The sequence below is a fragment of the Apium graveolens genome, chromosome 5, assembly GCF_009905375.1.
Source record: "Apium graveolens cultivar Ventura chromosome 5, ASM990537v1, whole genome shotgun sequence".
Lineage (NCBI taxonomy): Eukaryota > Viridiplantae > Streptophyta > Magnoliopsida > Apiales > Apiaceae > Apium > Apium graveolens.
In genome coordinates this window covers 91,286,919-91,304,127 of record NC_133651.1, presented here as the reverse complement: position 1 = coordinate 91,304,127, position 17,209 = coordinate 91,286,919, and the positions used below count along the sequence as shown (strand labels likewise).

Below are 17,209 nucleotides of genomic sequence, written 5' to 3'. Positions count from 1 at the left end.
TGATAGCAAGGCCTTATCACCTGTCATATGCCTGGAGCATCCACTGTCTATGATCCATATGACCTTCTTCATTTTGCCCTGCACACAATAAGTTTTAAGTGTGTTTAACAACTCATACAGTGTTGGGTACTTTATTCTTGTTAACTGATTTAGTAGAACTAGAGTTAGAAGTCTCAGAAAGAATAGCATTCATAGATGTTTGTGCATTTTCCCTTACAGCTGCAGATCTAATACTGACTTCTTTGAGATCTACTCTCAGTTTGTGACAACTTTTCATTACTTTTAAGTTACAGGGAATGCAGTCAAACTTATCACAAAATGAATAGGGATCATATGCCTTGGCTTCATTATACTTGCATGCTCCTTCAACTGGCTTGCTAACAACCTTTTTACAAAGGTAAGTTAAGTGATTCACAGAGCCACACTTTTCACACTTCTTCCTTGGAGCATCTGCAACATAGGCAAAATTGTTGCTTTTATTTATCCCAATCTTCCCATTTATATTCTTCTTCTTCTTCTTCTTCTTTCTTGCATCTTCAGTTTTCACTTCCTTAACAATGCCTTGGAGTCTTGGTTGATCATGGGCTTCTTTTCATATTTGGAAGTTGGAGTTGTTTTTGTATTTTTCTTCTCATTGTCTTCATCAACAATTTCTTGCTTTATGATCAACTCTTCTTCACTGAAATCCACTTCACATGCTTTGAACATAGGTGAATCAACCTTTTTAAGCATAGTTGGAACATTTTCATTTTCATTTGCTTTTCCTTTTTCACCTACAGCTTTCTTTTTGTTGTTCAAGGCATCATAATCAAGACCAATGACAATATTAGTACATGGCTTGTTCTTCTCATGGTATTGTCCAACTAACACAGATGCATTCCTGAAAGATTTCAACTTGACTTCATTCTTTCCTAGCTTCTCCCTTAACACTGCTTCAATCTCATTTGCACACTTGAGCTTATTCTTCATATATGCATTTTCTTGTTTTACAGCTTCAAGCTCTACCAGCAACAACTCAGTTTCTTGTTTCTCATTTTCAAGTTTCTCGTTTATCTTTGTCAGTCTACTAACCTCTTCCTTAGCAGCAACCATACTTGTATGAATGTGAAACATTTCAGTGCTCATCTTTTCAACAGTTATATTGACTCACATTTAAATCAATGGTGGTAAGAGTTGGTACTTGTGCTTTTTATGAGGATGAGTATCCTTGCTCCAAGGACATAAATGCATAATTTTCAACTTCCTCATCTTCATCATTATCATAATCATCCCAACTCTTTCCCTCTGCAATATAAGCTTTGCTTTGTTGTTTCTTCAGAAGAGCTTCATACTTTGCTTCCAGTTCAAGATAAGTTTTATCTTTCTTTGCTTTCTTGGGTTTCCTGTATTCTATAGCAAAATGGCCTAGCTCATCACAGTTGTAGCACCTTATCTTTGATCTATCAACAGATCCAGTTTTGTAACCATTTTTACTATCAGAGGTGTACTTCCCTTTTCCTTTCCAGCTGATGTCTTTGTTGAATGATTGTCATTTACCCTTGAAGAATCTTGGCTTCTTTACTCTAATGTTGGAGAACTTTCTTTCCAGATAGGCCATTGTCTGATCTAGCTCATCAAGTTCATCCGGGGTGTAGAACTCATCTTCTTTTAATTTTAGTATGACTTGTTCCTGTGAATCATTGTTTTTTTGCTCACTTGTTGAGGCAACTGGAGTTTAGGATCTTGGCTCATCTTTAGAGGTCTGGATTTCATTGACAATTAGAGCACTTGAACCATCTACAATATGCCATTGACCAGCTCTTAATGATTTCCTTTGAATCATTTCCAATTTATATATTTTTAAGATTCCATATAAAACTCCCAGGTTTTTCTGCTTAAGCTATTCTCTGATTGCTGAAATTTTCTGTTCCAAATGATCAGGGAGTGTGAGAAAAAACTTCAAGTTCACTTCTTCAGCTTCATAATATTTATCATGCAGCTGCAAGTCATTAATCAGCTTGTTAAACATTTCAAACACATCAGTAATACTTTCCTTTGGCTTAGCCATAAAACCCTCATATTGTGAGATCAATATTCTTCTTTGATTTGACCTAACTTCCTCTGTTCCTTCACAAAGTATTTCAATCTTCCCCCAGATCTATTTAGCAGTGTCACGGTTGATAATGTTATTGTACATTACATTGTCAAGTGACTTTATCAAGATCAGCTGCAAGCCGCTGTCTAGGGAGACTTTTTCTTTCTCAGACTCAGTGTACTCTGAAGGATCTTTAGGAGCATAACGAGCTGGAATGACCATATCTCCATCTGTAGATTCCTCAACTCTTACCATATGAGTGAAAGGCCCATTCTTGAGAATCTGAATGTATAGTGGATTGGCCATCCTGATAAACAACAACATTTTCTTCTTCCATAGAGTGTAGTTAGTCTTATCAAAAGTAGGGATTTCGATGCTACTGATTTTATGTGTATTCATTCTTCCAAGATCTTGAATCTGTTTACTTTCAAATTTTGCTCTGATACCACTTGTTAGATAATGAATCACACACAAGGGGGGTGAATGTATTTTTGTGTTTTTCTGCTTTTCTTGAAGTGTTTATGGTGATGAACAAAGTAAATTAAAATCTTATAGTTAAATGTGTTAGTACTGAATTTAGACAGATAAAATAATGAACACAAATATTTCGAAACTCACTTAATTTTATATTAAAATTAAGAATTTTTTGTTACAAAATTTCTAGGCTCTTTGTTGATAAAGAGCTTAGCTTCTTCCTTGAGAGAATACAAGAATTCTGATCTAATTGTTTCTCCTAACAAAGTGTCCAGTGTTCACTTTATAGAACAGTAAACACTGGTTATTATACAATGTGCAGTAGCATGGACTAAACCCTAGTTTTGGATCATCAAATCTTTCTATTCTAGCTTAGTGTATCTTTGCTAATCTTGCACACTTGTGACTTTATTTTTCCAGTTCATCTTGGCCTTTGATCTTGTACTCTTCAAGCTGCTTTTGTAGACTTGTCAATCCAACTGATTAGACTGTTTGTTGATTGATAATTTTTGATATTTAACTGGTCTGCACTTTGTACTTTGAGTTTTACCTCGAGATCTCCAGTTTGGTGTATAGAGAACTTGACATCTCGATAAGTATAATGGCTTATCGAGGTCTCTAATTACTCTACAGTTGTTTTGACTTATCGAAGTCTCTGAGTTCTCTATTAGAGAATTTAGCTTGTCAAGATCTCTCATCTTCATGTCTTCACGTTGGCTTATCGATAACTCCGAGTTCTCTAGTGACAACTTGACTTATCGATAACTCTGAGGTCTCTAGTGACAACTTGGCTTATCGATAACTCAGAGTTCTCTAGTGAAGAAATGACTTGTCGGTATCTCCATTCTTCATGTCTTCAAATTGGCTTGTCGATATCTCTGAGTTCTCTAGTAGCTTTTCCTAGACTTCTCGATAAGTCATTCTGAAGTTCTCAAATGACTTCTCTATAGCACTTAATCTGTGACTTATAGAGATCTTGACTTAGAATATTTTCTCAAAACAGATTTATTCAACTCCAAACTTCTTCATAATTCTTCCGAGGCATGATTTTCTTGATCTTCTTCCAGATAGAATTCTTAGGCCTGGTACTGTTTACAGAAAAAGACTTCAGTCTGCACTTGAACTTTTTTACAGACTTAAGTGGTATAATACAAAATGCAAACTTAGATTAAAATACAACTTACTTAGGGTTTTCAATTTGACTTAGTCTTGTTATTGTACATGCATGTCTTGCACAACAAATTCTACACCCAGAGGGGGCGTGAATAGATGTTATGGCTAATTATAATCGATTTTAATAAGTTACCAAATATTTATCAAACTGTCAAACAACTTGCTGTTAAGTTCGAATATATGTTGTCAACAAGCTAACAGTCGATATGCAATGCAGAATATAAATGACAGCAAGTAAACAACACACAAGAATTTTAGCCAGGTTCGACCTTTATGTCTAATGGTCTACGTCCCGGTCCATTGCCAACTTGATAGGAGAATATATTATTAATCACTGAAATGATACGATTACAAGATTCAATAATATACCTCCCTTTATCCCTTATTCCTGATAGCATCTTGCCGATAACACTTATTCCCTATAGTGAATTGCCCTATAAGCCTTATACAAAACCTGTATAACCTTCTCTAGCAATCCAACTCCCTGAACCCTTGTTGTCCAAGCTCAACTATTCAGCAACAAATGTTTACACCATGGACAATACAAGTTTTAATAGACATTACAACCGAAACTATGAACTCTATGTATATATATATGCATGAATAAACTATAGCTCGGAAAAAGAATATTCAATGAATGCAAGTTGTATTTTCTCAGATGGTATGGTGTATACTTCGTGGACCTCTAAAACAAGTAAACCCAGGTGTATTTATAGATTAAGTTAACTTTTGAACAAACAACACAACTTTCGATCTTGACCAAATCTCACGGTTAGTTTATTTTAATTCAAACGTTAAGATAATCTAGAAACACGTTTAAACTAAAGATAAGATAGATTAGAAATATATAAAAAACTTATATCTTTAGTTTAAATCCAATTAGCAATCGAATAAGAAGTTGTTAAGATAAAAACATTTGTTAACAACTTTCTAGAAAATAACAAATAGCTTTTTGAAAAGAGTTTGAACATCAGAGGAGCTCTAATATATTTAGACACGTAAAATGTAAAGTAGAGTCCTTACAAAAACTCATTCCTATCCATTTCCTTGAAATTCACAATTCTGATTTATCTTGAATTATTTCTGGAAGTAACTGTAAGCTTGCTGATAAGACTGTCAAAGACATTGTTAGCTTGCTAATAAATAAAACATTGATTTCTGTAATTACTCAGCTTGCTAATAGAAAATAATTACAAGCTATGAGTTTTCTAACAGTGTGATCATCAAAATCAGAAGGGTATCAAAAAAGTTAGTACCTACTATATATAAATAAAATATAAATTCGTGATCCGATAAAATTAGTTACATAGCAAGTCAACTATGAGATATTGTGAAATGAATAAATTATTCGAGTAAATTTTCGGGAGAAATAAGAGTAAATTAGTTGAAAAAATATTCAATTTTTAGAGATAAGAATTTAGCGGCATATGATAGTCAATATAAGCCGATATATTATTATTAAATATAAACTATTATTTTGAATTTCAATTTTTCTTAAATTAATTTTTTATTATTAATTTTCACCATTTGACCCGAACTGACCGATTTTTGATCGAATTGGCCAATTTTTAACCGACTTTTTAAAAAAAATGCATTTTGACCCGATTTTCGAGTAATCGAGACGAAACCCATGCGAACTCCGATTACTCGTTTAATCGGCCGATTTGTAGAACACTGTATGTGATGTGCTAGATTGTTAGACTTTTGTTACACTTATTTGTTCGGGTATTCCCCTTTAAAAAATTGAAGCTTGTATTCATGGTTGTAAAAATCGAAAAACGGTACTAATCGGTAGAGGTACCGATTAGGAATTAATCAGTGAATCGGGGATTAATCGGAAGGATTAATCGGTGCACTAATCAGGTATATATTTAATATTAATTTTATTTTTTTTAAAACATTACAGATATTCTCAAAAAATGAAGAAAAAAAAGATTTACGAATATTTTTCAGTGAAATGGGCTTAGAGAAAACGACCCATAGCAATTTCCAAACTCCAAAGTACTAGTCTCAACTTCTCAAGTAGTAGTTTATTACAATACTATTTTGCATCTTCTAACTCCCACCAACCACACCCACCTAATCCCACCGTCTCAGACTCTCAAATATTTTCTCTTCTCTATCAGTTTCATTCGGTTCACCTTCTTCTCTGGTTTTAAAACTTCTCTCCTTCGTTCTCGTACAAACCATTCAGGTATATTCTCAATCTGAGTTTGCATATTCATCTTGATTGAATTAAGAAGCAGATACATATACGAAAAGAGGTAGAAAGAGTATAAATACCAGAGGAAAATCATCATCGTATTAGATTGATGAAGGTATAAGAAGTTATTTGACCCAATTTTTTCAGCTTTGACCCGATTTCAACCCGATTTTCACTCGATTCTGGAAAAAATATTTTTTCACCCGTTTTTGGGTTATTAGATCGGGAGCCAGCCTTATAGCGCTTAATCAGCAACACCGCCGATTTTTTGAACCATGCTTGTATTTGATAAAATATATTGTATAATTTTGTCAAAATGAAATTAAAAATTTAAAAAAATTTAAAATGATGTTTTTGATAAATTATTATTTATGCAGAAAAATATATTGAAAACGTTTATTTTTGACAAAAAATTAAATTAAATGGAAGTCACGCTTTTAAAAAAGTTATTATACCTATTTGGCAAATCTGATAAGCGGACTTATTAACTTATAAGCACACAACAGTTTATTAACAAGTGTTTGTCGACCCGACTTATAAGTTGAATTTATAACTTAAAGCTGATAAGTTGAATGTTACCGACGACATACTTTTTTTCAACTTACTTTTTTATTTTTCGTTTTTTTATCAATTTTTGTTTTAAAATATTCTTTTTAAATATTAATCTAAATTAAAATATAAGAATTAAGATAATTATAATTAAAAACTATTTATTTTAGTTCATTTAAATAAAAAAATATGACGTGTAAATTAAATTATCCAAACACCTGTATAATTTATAAATATTTATAAGTCAATTATCAACTTATCACTTATAAGTCACTTCTTCATTTTAAGTCATAACTTACTTACACTTCCCATACTGACCCTAAATTTTACTAAAGAAAATATAAAATTTCATATTTGGCCCGAAAGTGAATCGGAGCTGAAACGACGGGAACTCGGTTTTCGAACAATTCTCATAGGGGATAATACACGTGGTATGCATAAAAATTTGAGGCAACCTGTTTTTTGAATATTTTTTCATAATTTGTTCATATAGATTTATAAATTTGTATACGCGTTTATCTGGGGTTGTCCAGAAGTGAATCGCAGCTGAAACGAATGGAACTCAGTTTTCCAACAATTCTCGTAGGGGGTAGTAGTACATGAGGTATGGAGAAAACATTGAGGCGACCCAATTTTTGGATATTTTTTTAATAATTTGTCCCTATGGATTTATAAAATTACATTCGCGTTTATTGGGAGCGTCCGGAAGTGAATTGGAGCTGAAACAACTGGAACTCGGTTTTCAAACAATTCTCATAGGGTTAGTACACGAGGTATGAAGAAAAAATTGAGGCAACCCATTTTTTGGATATTTTTTTTTCATAATTTATCCATATATATTTATAAATTTGCTTACGCGTTTATTTGGGGTCGTCCGGAAGTGAATCAGAGCTGAAACAAATGGAACTCGATTTTCCAATAATTCTCGTAAGGGGTAGTACACTAGGTATGGAGTAAAAATTGAGGCGATCCAGTTTTTGGATTTTTTTCATAATTTATCCCCATGGATTCATAAAATTGCATTCAGATTTATTTGGGACCTTCCGGAAGTGAATCAAAGTTGAAATGACTGGAACTCGATTTTCGAACAATTATCGTAGGGGGTAGTACACGAGTTATGGAGGAAAAATTGAGGCAGTCCATTTTTCAGATATTTTCTCATAATTTGTTCCCGTGGATTTATAAAATTGCATACGCGTTAATTTGGGATCGTCCGGAAGTGAATCAGAGCTGAAACGGGAACTCGGTTTTCGAACAATTCTCATAAGGGGTAGTACAATATGTATGCAGAAAAAATTGAGGCAGCCCATTATTTGGATAAATTTTAGTAATTTGTCCATATAGATTTATAAATTTGCATACACATTTATTTAGGGTCATCCAAAAGTTAATCGGAACTGAAACGAATGAAACTCGGGTTTTCAACAATTATCGTAGGGCGTAGTTACGAGGTATAGAAGAAAAAAATGAGGCGGTCCAATTTGTTACGTTTATTTGTTTGGATATTCCTGTTAAAAAAACTTGATGCTTGTATTTTGGTAAAATATATTGTATAATTTGTCAAAATATAATTAAATTTTTTAAAAATTTAAATGATGTTTTTGATAAATTATTAATTCCTATCGGATTATTTTTGTCATAAATTTAAATAAAATGGAATTCATACATTTAAAAAAGCCTCTAAATTTTACTCTCAGAAAATAAAAAAATTCAAATTTGGTCTGGTTTTTAACCGAGTTAAGAAACGGGTTTTATATCAAATTGCCCACCGAACTCGTTAAAATGTATCAAGTAACTACTCAATCTCTACGACGACTCATTTAAAACACTAAAATACTAGTATATATCACTCCGTTAGTTTTTTTAAAATTTTTTAACGGAAAACGTTAACTTTAAATATTTGTAGTCGTATATTTTTGTTAAACTGCGAGACATATGCAATTGAGATAAACAACGAGAGTGCTAATTGAAATGACATATTTTTTTCGTCTCTCTGTTGAATTTTACTCAAATTTATACTGCAATTTCAGACCACCCAGCTTTTATTTTACTCGTGAAGATAACGATTATTTTAGTACCAATTAAACAAATATACAGATGAGAGAGACAGTCAAATTTGCTGATAAATCATAATAATCAAAGAAATATACGGCAAACACGACACTTCTGTTAAAAAAATTTAAAAAATCTAACGGAGTGATATATACGAGTATTTTAGTGATATATATGAGTATTTTAGTAAGTCGGCTTGGAGATTGAGTAACTAGTTGATACATTTTAACGAGTTTTGTCGACAATTTGATATAAAACCAGTTAAGAAACTGAAGAGCAAGAGAGACAGATCTAATAAAATCGTAGTAGCTGCGAGCTGAATCAATCTGTTAGTTGTAATGGCAGCGAAGCAAATGGAGGAGATACAGAAGAAATTGGGGACTAAATTGAATTATCCAAGAGCTAATGCTCCTGCTCAGTCTCTTCTCTTCGCCGGCATGGAGCGTTACGCTCTTCTTGAGTGGCTTTTCTTCAAGTCTCTCTCTCTCTAGAAAATTATGTATATGTTTTTTTTAAATTCGATCTCATTTTTGTTTGTTTGATGATTTTAATTGAATTGCAGGCTTTTAGGTGATAAGTCTCCGTTCTCGCAGCAGAATTTACTAGGCGATGGAATGGATCGTGATGAGGAGACTTCCCGTATTCAGTGTCTCTCTCTCTCTCATAAACCCTAGAATTTTGTTGTAAATGTTCATTTTCGAAATTTAAATTAATGTTTGTTCGTTTAAATGATTACATTTTTGTATGCAATCTGATTTAACTTGTGATGTGCGATCTTTTTATTTTTGATTTGGTGGCTGTGTACTAGGTTTAGGTTAGTGTTTGTATAGGTTTTGACTACTGTGAAATCCTGTGGAAATTCAAAAGTGCATAGATTTACGCTAAGCTAACAGCTACTCGGCTTGATTTTTTTTACTTTTGTAGTGAATTTCGGATTCTGTAAAACTTAATCTACTTAAGTTCTAGGCACGTTTTTGTGTTTTCAAAAGGCCGCCTACTAACTAATAGAAAAAGGAAAAGACCATCCCTAGACTCCAAGACTCTAGAATATTTATCCAAATGGCTAAAATCTTCTTACACGAGAATGGGTCGGTCTTGGTCAAGAAAAGTTATTGCATATTGTTTATTCCACTATTTATACTCGGTTATGATTTAGGACTCTGTCGAGTCGCTTGCCTTGACATACACTTGCCCTATTCTCAAAGTATCAGAATTGTTTTCTTAAAAAATTGATTGTACAACCTTAGCATGTGCAATAATAGTGTGGCGTAGTTTCAACTTTTAAATGTATACGAGTCATATGCAATGTAGATAGTCAAAATGAGACAGTTATATATGAACGTTACAAATTTATGTAAGAGTTATTAAAAATTGTCATTGTGGTATATAATTACATAAATATGTTAAAAGAAAGAAGCTTTTAGATGAAAGGAGCCTCAGATTCATGAATGACACATTTTAGTACTCTGGTATATAACTTGATATATTATTGCTTCCAGCTTGCAATGTCTGTCTCTACTAGTCTAAAATATAATACTGAGTGAACACCTTGACTCTCCAGATTTGGCAGAGATCGCAAAGTTTCTGGGTATCACCTCTACAGTGGATACAGAAGCAATTCAAGTGAGTTTTGTTGCCCAATCTTTAGAATGTTCTTTGAAATGATATATAACTTCCAATTTGTGTAACTTTTGTGATATGTGAATGTTTAATTGTCTGGCTTTTAGTCAAGCATCATGGAACTGTCCCTATGTCCTTACCATTCTGAGTTGTTTTTTATTGCATTAGGTCAGTGTTGTATTGTGTTCTACACGGTATCCTAAAATTTCTCTTATCATGCATTCTAAGTTTTAAACTGGGGCCTGCATGTATTAAGCTTGTCGTTTCATTTGTTCGAATTTGGATACACATGTATTGCAGGTTAAAAAAATATTTGTCAATATGACTTGGCATGTTTACCTCTAGGTAGATGTATACAATCACCACTCACCACTGACTTGTTGTCAATATGTTATTCAGTATATTTTTCTTAATATTGGTAATTGTGTGGAAACAATGCTTCTTATCTATAAATGTACATAGTCTAGACTGGAGATGTTGTATTTATTATAGGACATGCACCATACTTTTCTTTTTGGTAAGCGTGACTTGTTTCCTATTTATTGTTAGTATGGAACCGAATAGACTATAGTTCAATAATTTTATGATATGCTTTTTATTGCTGAGTTTCTTTCTTACGGGAGCACTTGCAACACAAAACCCTCCCACTAAAAATGATATTTAGAGAGTATAGTCATTTGAACCCCTGAGTACAAACTTTGTTTTACTTTTATTGTTTATTGGTAGTTCCAATTCCAAAATCGGGGGTTAGGTTATTCTTAAAACAGTAAGTACGAAACCCCCAATTTGAAACCCCCAATTTATCTGATTTCATGTTTAAATATGTGTATATAATGGTGTTTAATGTAATTGGAGTTATTGCATAGAGTGATTGTATAAAATTGTGTGTAATGTAACTTCTTCTCCTTGGTTGTAAGTTAAAGTCATGGGTTTAGAGTTAATAACCTCAGTATTCTTTGATGTAGTCACCAAGATAGATTCAATACTTGATTTTGGTTCTCATGGTTCTATTTCAATATTAACGTAACTTATATGTTACATGAATCAAAGAAACAAGAACGTAGAAATGAATAGGCCGAACAGAGGATATTGAAATAAATAATAAAAACAGTACAATAATATTTATCAATGTTAGTTATTGTTGTTAATCATATTTAACAGTACATTAATAATTCAGGAAAATAAAAGTTCAATCATAATCAATTATCATCTAGAGCAAGATCATATCATGAATAATATCCACCAAGGTTCCTATTAGCCGTTTGAGATATTTCTAGGGCCTTTGAAAGTGTTTTTCTGCGGTGGTTGTTGGAGTTGGAGTAGAAGAGCCATAGGGTGTTGGAGGCGGGGTAGAAGGCAAGGTATCCATTGTTGCAGGCCCATCACCATCTGTACCTTTACCAGAAAAACCAGCACTAGAACAAGACCGTGTGAGTACATTCTCCCACAAAAAGTGTTTGCATCCCAGTCCCATTTCCTCTTAGTTTCCGTTTTCTAACATAATACAAAATTCACATTAGACTTTCCCATTTCATTAACGAATTCCAATAGCTAAATATTTTTGTACATTTGCCTTTAGGACATATATACAGTACATTCTGCCTCTATATTTTTCTCTGAATTTGCCCTTTTACGAATCATTTTCCCCTCTCTGGATTTGCAATCAATTTCATAAGATTCCATCTCCATCTAGACATTTGCAAACAATTAGAAACTGTACTATAAAATAAAGCTACCGGATAATTATACAATTTGACTTATATTCAGAATTATAATTATCGGAGTGAACTTATTTTACACACACAAGTTCATATTCTCGAAATACATGAAATCTCCCTTTCAAATATTTACTATTTTCTTCATCTGGAAGAATCGAATATCAATTCAAGTTTTAAACACACAGAATCAATTCTTAAATATATAATTCCATAGAGAATATATATTCCGAGGGTAAATATATAATTGATTCTCAGGCCAGGAAAGGAAGAGAGTAAATATTTGAAAGAGAGATTTCATGTATTCCGAGAATACGAACTTGTGTGTATAATAAGTTCTCTCTGATAATTATAATTCTCAATTTAAGTCGAATAATATATTTATTCAGTAGCTTTATAGTACAGTTTCTAATTGTTTGCAAATGTCTGGATGGAGATGAAATTGATTGCAAATACGGAGAGGAAGATGATTCGTAAAATGGAAAATTTAGAGAAAATAGAGGCATAATGTACTGTATATATGTTCTAATGCAAATGCCCAAAAATATTTAGCTACTTGAATTCGGTAATTAAATAGGGAAGTCGAATGTGAATTTTGTATTATGTCAAGAAATGGAAACTAAGGGGAAATGGGACTAGGGTTGCAAACAATTTTTGTGGGAGGATGTGCTCACATTATTCTGGTGCTGGTTCTTCTGGTAAGGGTACCGATGGTGATGAGCCTGCAACAATGGGTACCTTGCCTCCAACACCCTATGGCTCTTCTACTCCAACAACCACCGAAGAAAATAGGACCTTGGTGGATCTTATTCTTGCTTTAGATGATTATGATTGAATTGTTATTTTCCTGGATTATTAATGCAATGTTATATATGATTAACAACAATAACTAACATTGTTAAATATTAATGTACAGTTTTTATAATTTATTTCATAACCTCTGTTCGGCGTATTCATTTCTATGTTCTCATGGGTCTTTAATTAATGTAACTTATAAGTTACATTAATATTGAAATAAGAACCGTGAGAACCAAAATCAAGCACTGAATCTGTCTTGGTGACTGCATCAAAGAATACATGTTATTAACTCTAAGCTTATGCCTTTAACTTACAACCAAGGAGAAGAAATTACATTACACACCATTTTATACAATCAATCCAATTATATTAAACACCATTATTTACGCATATTCAATCATTTATACACACATTTAAAAATGCAATTAGATAAGTCGGGGGTTTCGTACTTACTATTTTAACAAGAACCTAACCCCCAATTTTGGAATTGGAACTGCCAATACACAATAGAAGCAAAACAGAGTTTGTACTTGGGGGTTCAAATTACATTTACAATTACTTTTCGAATAAATGATATTTAGTTCGGTATTGGTCAAGAAATATATGCTCACCGTATGTGAATTAACTTATTCAAACAGTGTCTTATATTGTCTTATATCGTTCCATTCTTGTTGTTCTGATATTAAAAAAATTTTCTCGGTGTATTTCGCAAATCTGTAAGAATCCCCGTGCTAAGAGCATAAGAGGTCATAAATGTTCTATAGAAGCAAAAGTATTGGGAAGCCTCTTTGTTCTTACAGTAAATGAGTAATGGTATATTGTGAGTGCCTTAACACAGTATGGATGCAGTTCTGTCTAGGTGACACTTGGTGCCCAATGGCTATATTTGTGGAAGCTGCAACTTGAAGTTACTGTAGCCATTATAAGAATGATGTCACATTAGTACCCATAAGTTTGTTGATTGTTACAGATATCATAGATATTGTTTATAGTGCTTTAAACATTGTTATTAATAACTTAGACACTGAGTGTGGAGCTAATCGTAGTCATTGTACATAATATAATTTCTTTTTCTTGATGGACGTAAAATAGAAAATTTAATGTTTATCATGATGACTATAAGTAACTGAGAATAACTTCTATTTGAAACTTATTTCACAGGGGCGAGGGAGCTACGAAGATCGTACAGAAATGCTTCGGCTAATAGTGGATCTTGTGGAGGCAAGCATATATGCTGATAATCCTGACTGGAGGTTGATATAATGTTATATGTTCAATGAGTTTGCACTGTTAGGTTTAATAGTTTCTTAGATTTCTAAAATATAAAGCTATTTACATCTTATCACCTTTTATTTCTGTAGTGTTGATGAACAGGTAGCGAAGGACATACATTTAATAGATTCTATTGCTGAAAAACAAGCTCAAATTTTCTCGGAAGAGTGCAAGTTGTTTCCTGCAGATGTGCAAATCCAGTCAATATATCCATTGTAAGAACTCTAGTTGGATTGCTATCTATTCATGCGATGGTATATATCGATATAATACATGTGCATATATGTCAGTTGTGTTCCTCAAGGATATAAGGGTTCAGACTTGATCTTCTATCTTGTTCATCAATAGGTGGTCGATGACAGCAAAGGTTGTATCTACATTTAATGATCTAGTAAAATAGTATATATCTTCAGAATTGTAAGAAAAATCATCTTTCACCTCGTCAACGTCATATGGAAGTTCTAGCATATGTATTTAGATAAAGAATTGCCCACACTTTCTATCTGCACATGGTTGGAACTTAAGTTCTACAAATTAATTGTTTTTCTGTAGTATTACTTTTCCAATTCTTCTCCAGTAGTAGTTGAGTGACTGGTCCATATTTTGAAACTACACTCTTGTATATTTTCACGACTTGCGAAAAGATTGCTATATCTTTGTACCGGATACAGTAACTTTCTTTCCTTTACCGAAGTTTATTTGCAGGCCAGATATATCTGATTTGGAGAAACAACTATCAGATCAATCAAATAGACTGTCAAGCCTTCAAGAGATGGTTGATGACTTGGCATCAAAGGTAGATCTGCTTACTGAAGTTACCCTTTGGCATCGACTTGTGTTAAATTAATTCTTTTGTTAAAGTTGATATTTGAAAATATATTTCTGCTTTTGTATTTTGCATCTAGCACGAATATAACCCTGACGAGGATTATGTTGAGGTGGAATTGAAATTGCGGAAGCACTTGGAATCTTTTCTAGAAACTGCAAAATCCTTCAACGTCATTTACACCAAGGTACTATTGTTTTCCTTGCTCAACTTTATCATGTAATTAATTGATATATCCTAGATGTGATTTCATATATTACTTGAAAAGGTGAAGCTTGTGTTAGCATGTTGGTTATAGCTTGATGTAATCACCTTCTGCTAGAGCCTAAATCATTTTAACACGTGTATTACTTTGTAGTGTATGCTCTATGGTCTGTAATGAGTTTAGATGTGTGTTATTTATAGGAAATTCGTCCGTGGACACACATGATGGAGGTTCCACAACTGCATGGCTTTGGACCAGCTGCCAATCGACTCTTGGAGGCATACAAGATGCTTCTGAAGGTATAAATATAACCTTGTTGATATATGCTTTCTTGCATGACTAGCTAGATACAGAGAGTAGTTTACAATGTTTTTCGATCTTGAATTGCAAACATAAAGAGGAGATCAGATGCAACTTAAATGTCATATTTAATTTATCATCATATACTTTAATTTTGTCATTTTTGTAGAGATTTCTAGGGCACAAATTCAAAACTTCATACTCGGATTTGGTTACTTGACCAGATGCGACTATTATATCATATTTAACCTGTCATCATATACTCTTACTTTATCATTTTTGTAGAGATTTCTAGGGCACAAATTCAAAGCTTTATACTCGGATTAGGTTGCATGACCCTTCCCTCGTAACTAATACTTCCACCAACATATCTGGTCTTTTTCACAGAACTAAAGACATTGTGGAGTCGAGTCTCTACTGTATGATTCTACTTTTCAGATTCATTCATGTTGCATATTACATGTATAATTATTTTCTCAGTATAACTATATGGTAAAGCATAATACTGTTATGTTGTGCTAATATCTAATAAACACACTATATGTAGTCCCAACCTAGTTCTCTTATGTTTTTCTCCTGTTAATTAATACTACCAACGAGTCTGGAAAGGTTCTGTACATAAATTTTGAACATCATTGGTTATTTTTCCTTCTGTGCGGCTCGGCCTCCAACATTAACTTTTGACAGTGCGCAACACATTTTAGGTCCAGGGCATCCCTAGTATATACCTGCAACTTTGTGTTTAAGTTTTTGCACACTCATATTGTAATTAATAAATCTTTCTACACCTCGTCGGTTACAATTTTTTTAAATGGCCCTCAAATAAAAATCCCGTCAGATTAGAACAAATAATATGATTCTGATTGAGTTCATAAATATGTATATATTTATCATCAATACTATGATTATATAGAAATAGGTTGCATTGTCCCATTTCTAAACTTCCATCCTGTTTGTCGTTATTTGCATCTGGCAGTTCCTAGGTAACTTGAGGAACCTCCGAGACTCTCATTCAGCCGTAGCAGTCGGAGCATCTGAGACAGTTGCTGGAGAGCCGACATCTGTTACAAGGATTATCTCAGAGTGCGAAGCTGCCTTGACATACTTAAATCGCGATCTTAGCATCCTCTCGGCTTCTATTGCCCGAGAACAAGGAGAGGAAACCACATATTGATCTAATTGAGCCATAAGCTCAGTAGAGTAACTGTTATCAACTCCTGCTATTCAGGGACATTCAAAATTTCAAACTAAAGTAGCTTTGTTTTATTTTTGAGTTCTTCGCAAACTTCATTTTTTTTTCTTTGCCAGGTCGCAACTTATGTTGATTGTAATGATCAACACTTATCTGAAATGATTCTCACCATGTTGCTCTTTATTCGAATTTTTATTTTTTAAACATTGGTATAAATAAATAAAACAATAAAAGAGGGGGGGAACATATATCCAATAACATTGCTTACAATTTCATTTACAACTTCAAATTGATACAACCAGGATTCAGGAACAATAATCTTCTCCTAAAAACTGAAATGAATTTGTACTATATCTATACAAATTGAAGCCACGTGTCAGTACATTTAGATCAGGTGTAAAAGAAGAGATCATCAGCCATGAACTGATCTTCCCTCTTGGATTCTGAAAGTATCTCCAATTTGATCAAAGGCTCAGATTGACTCTGTGGGAGACTCATCTCCAAATCAGACGGCGGAGAAGATGCCACGTCAGCAGAATTACTTTCATCCAGCTTTCTCCGTACACTGACCGGACAGACGAGATCTTCTCCTTCAACAGCGAGAAAGACGGCTGAATCACCGCCGTCGGCAACTTCCGACAAGCACCGTGCAGTAAATTCATCAGGGGAAGAAGCCGGTACAGAAACCCCCGGAGCTAAAGCAGGTCCATCAGTCGATGAAAACGGCTCTGATGTCGCCGGAGCTGAATCTATGAC

The 17,209-nt window shown here is 33.4% G+C and overlaps 1 protein-coding gene across 1 annotated transcript; it reads left to right on the top strand.

The window, feature by feature from the left end:
* The first annotated feature begins 8,772 nt into the window (after window positions 1-8,772).
* Window positions 8,773-16,636, top strand: LOC141724274 (AUGMIN subunit 7). The gene is made up of 9 exons (XM_074526347.1): window positions 8,773-9,000; window positions 9,088-9,173; window positions 10,087-10,148; window positions 13,820-13,911; window positions 14,020-14,145; window positions 14,636-14,726; window positions 14,836-14,943; window positions 15,162-15,260; window positions 16,238-16,636. Exons 1-9 carry the CDS (start codon window positions 8,864-8,866, stop codon window positions 16,433-16,435), a joined length of 999 nt encoding a protein of 332 aa, XP_074382448.1. The 5' UTR covers window positions 8,773-8,863; the 3' UTR covers window positions 16,436-16,636.
* Window positions 16,637-17,209: the final 573 nt, after the last annotated feature.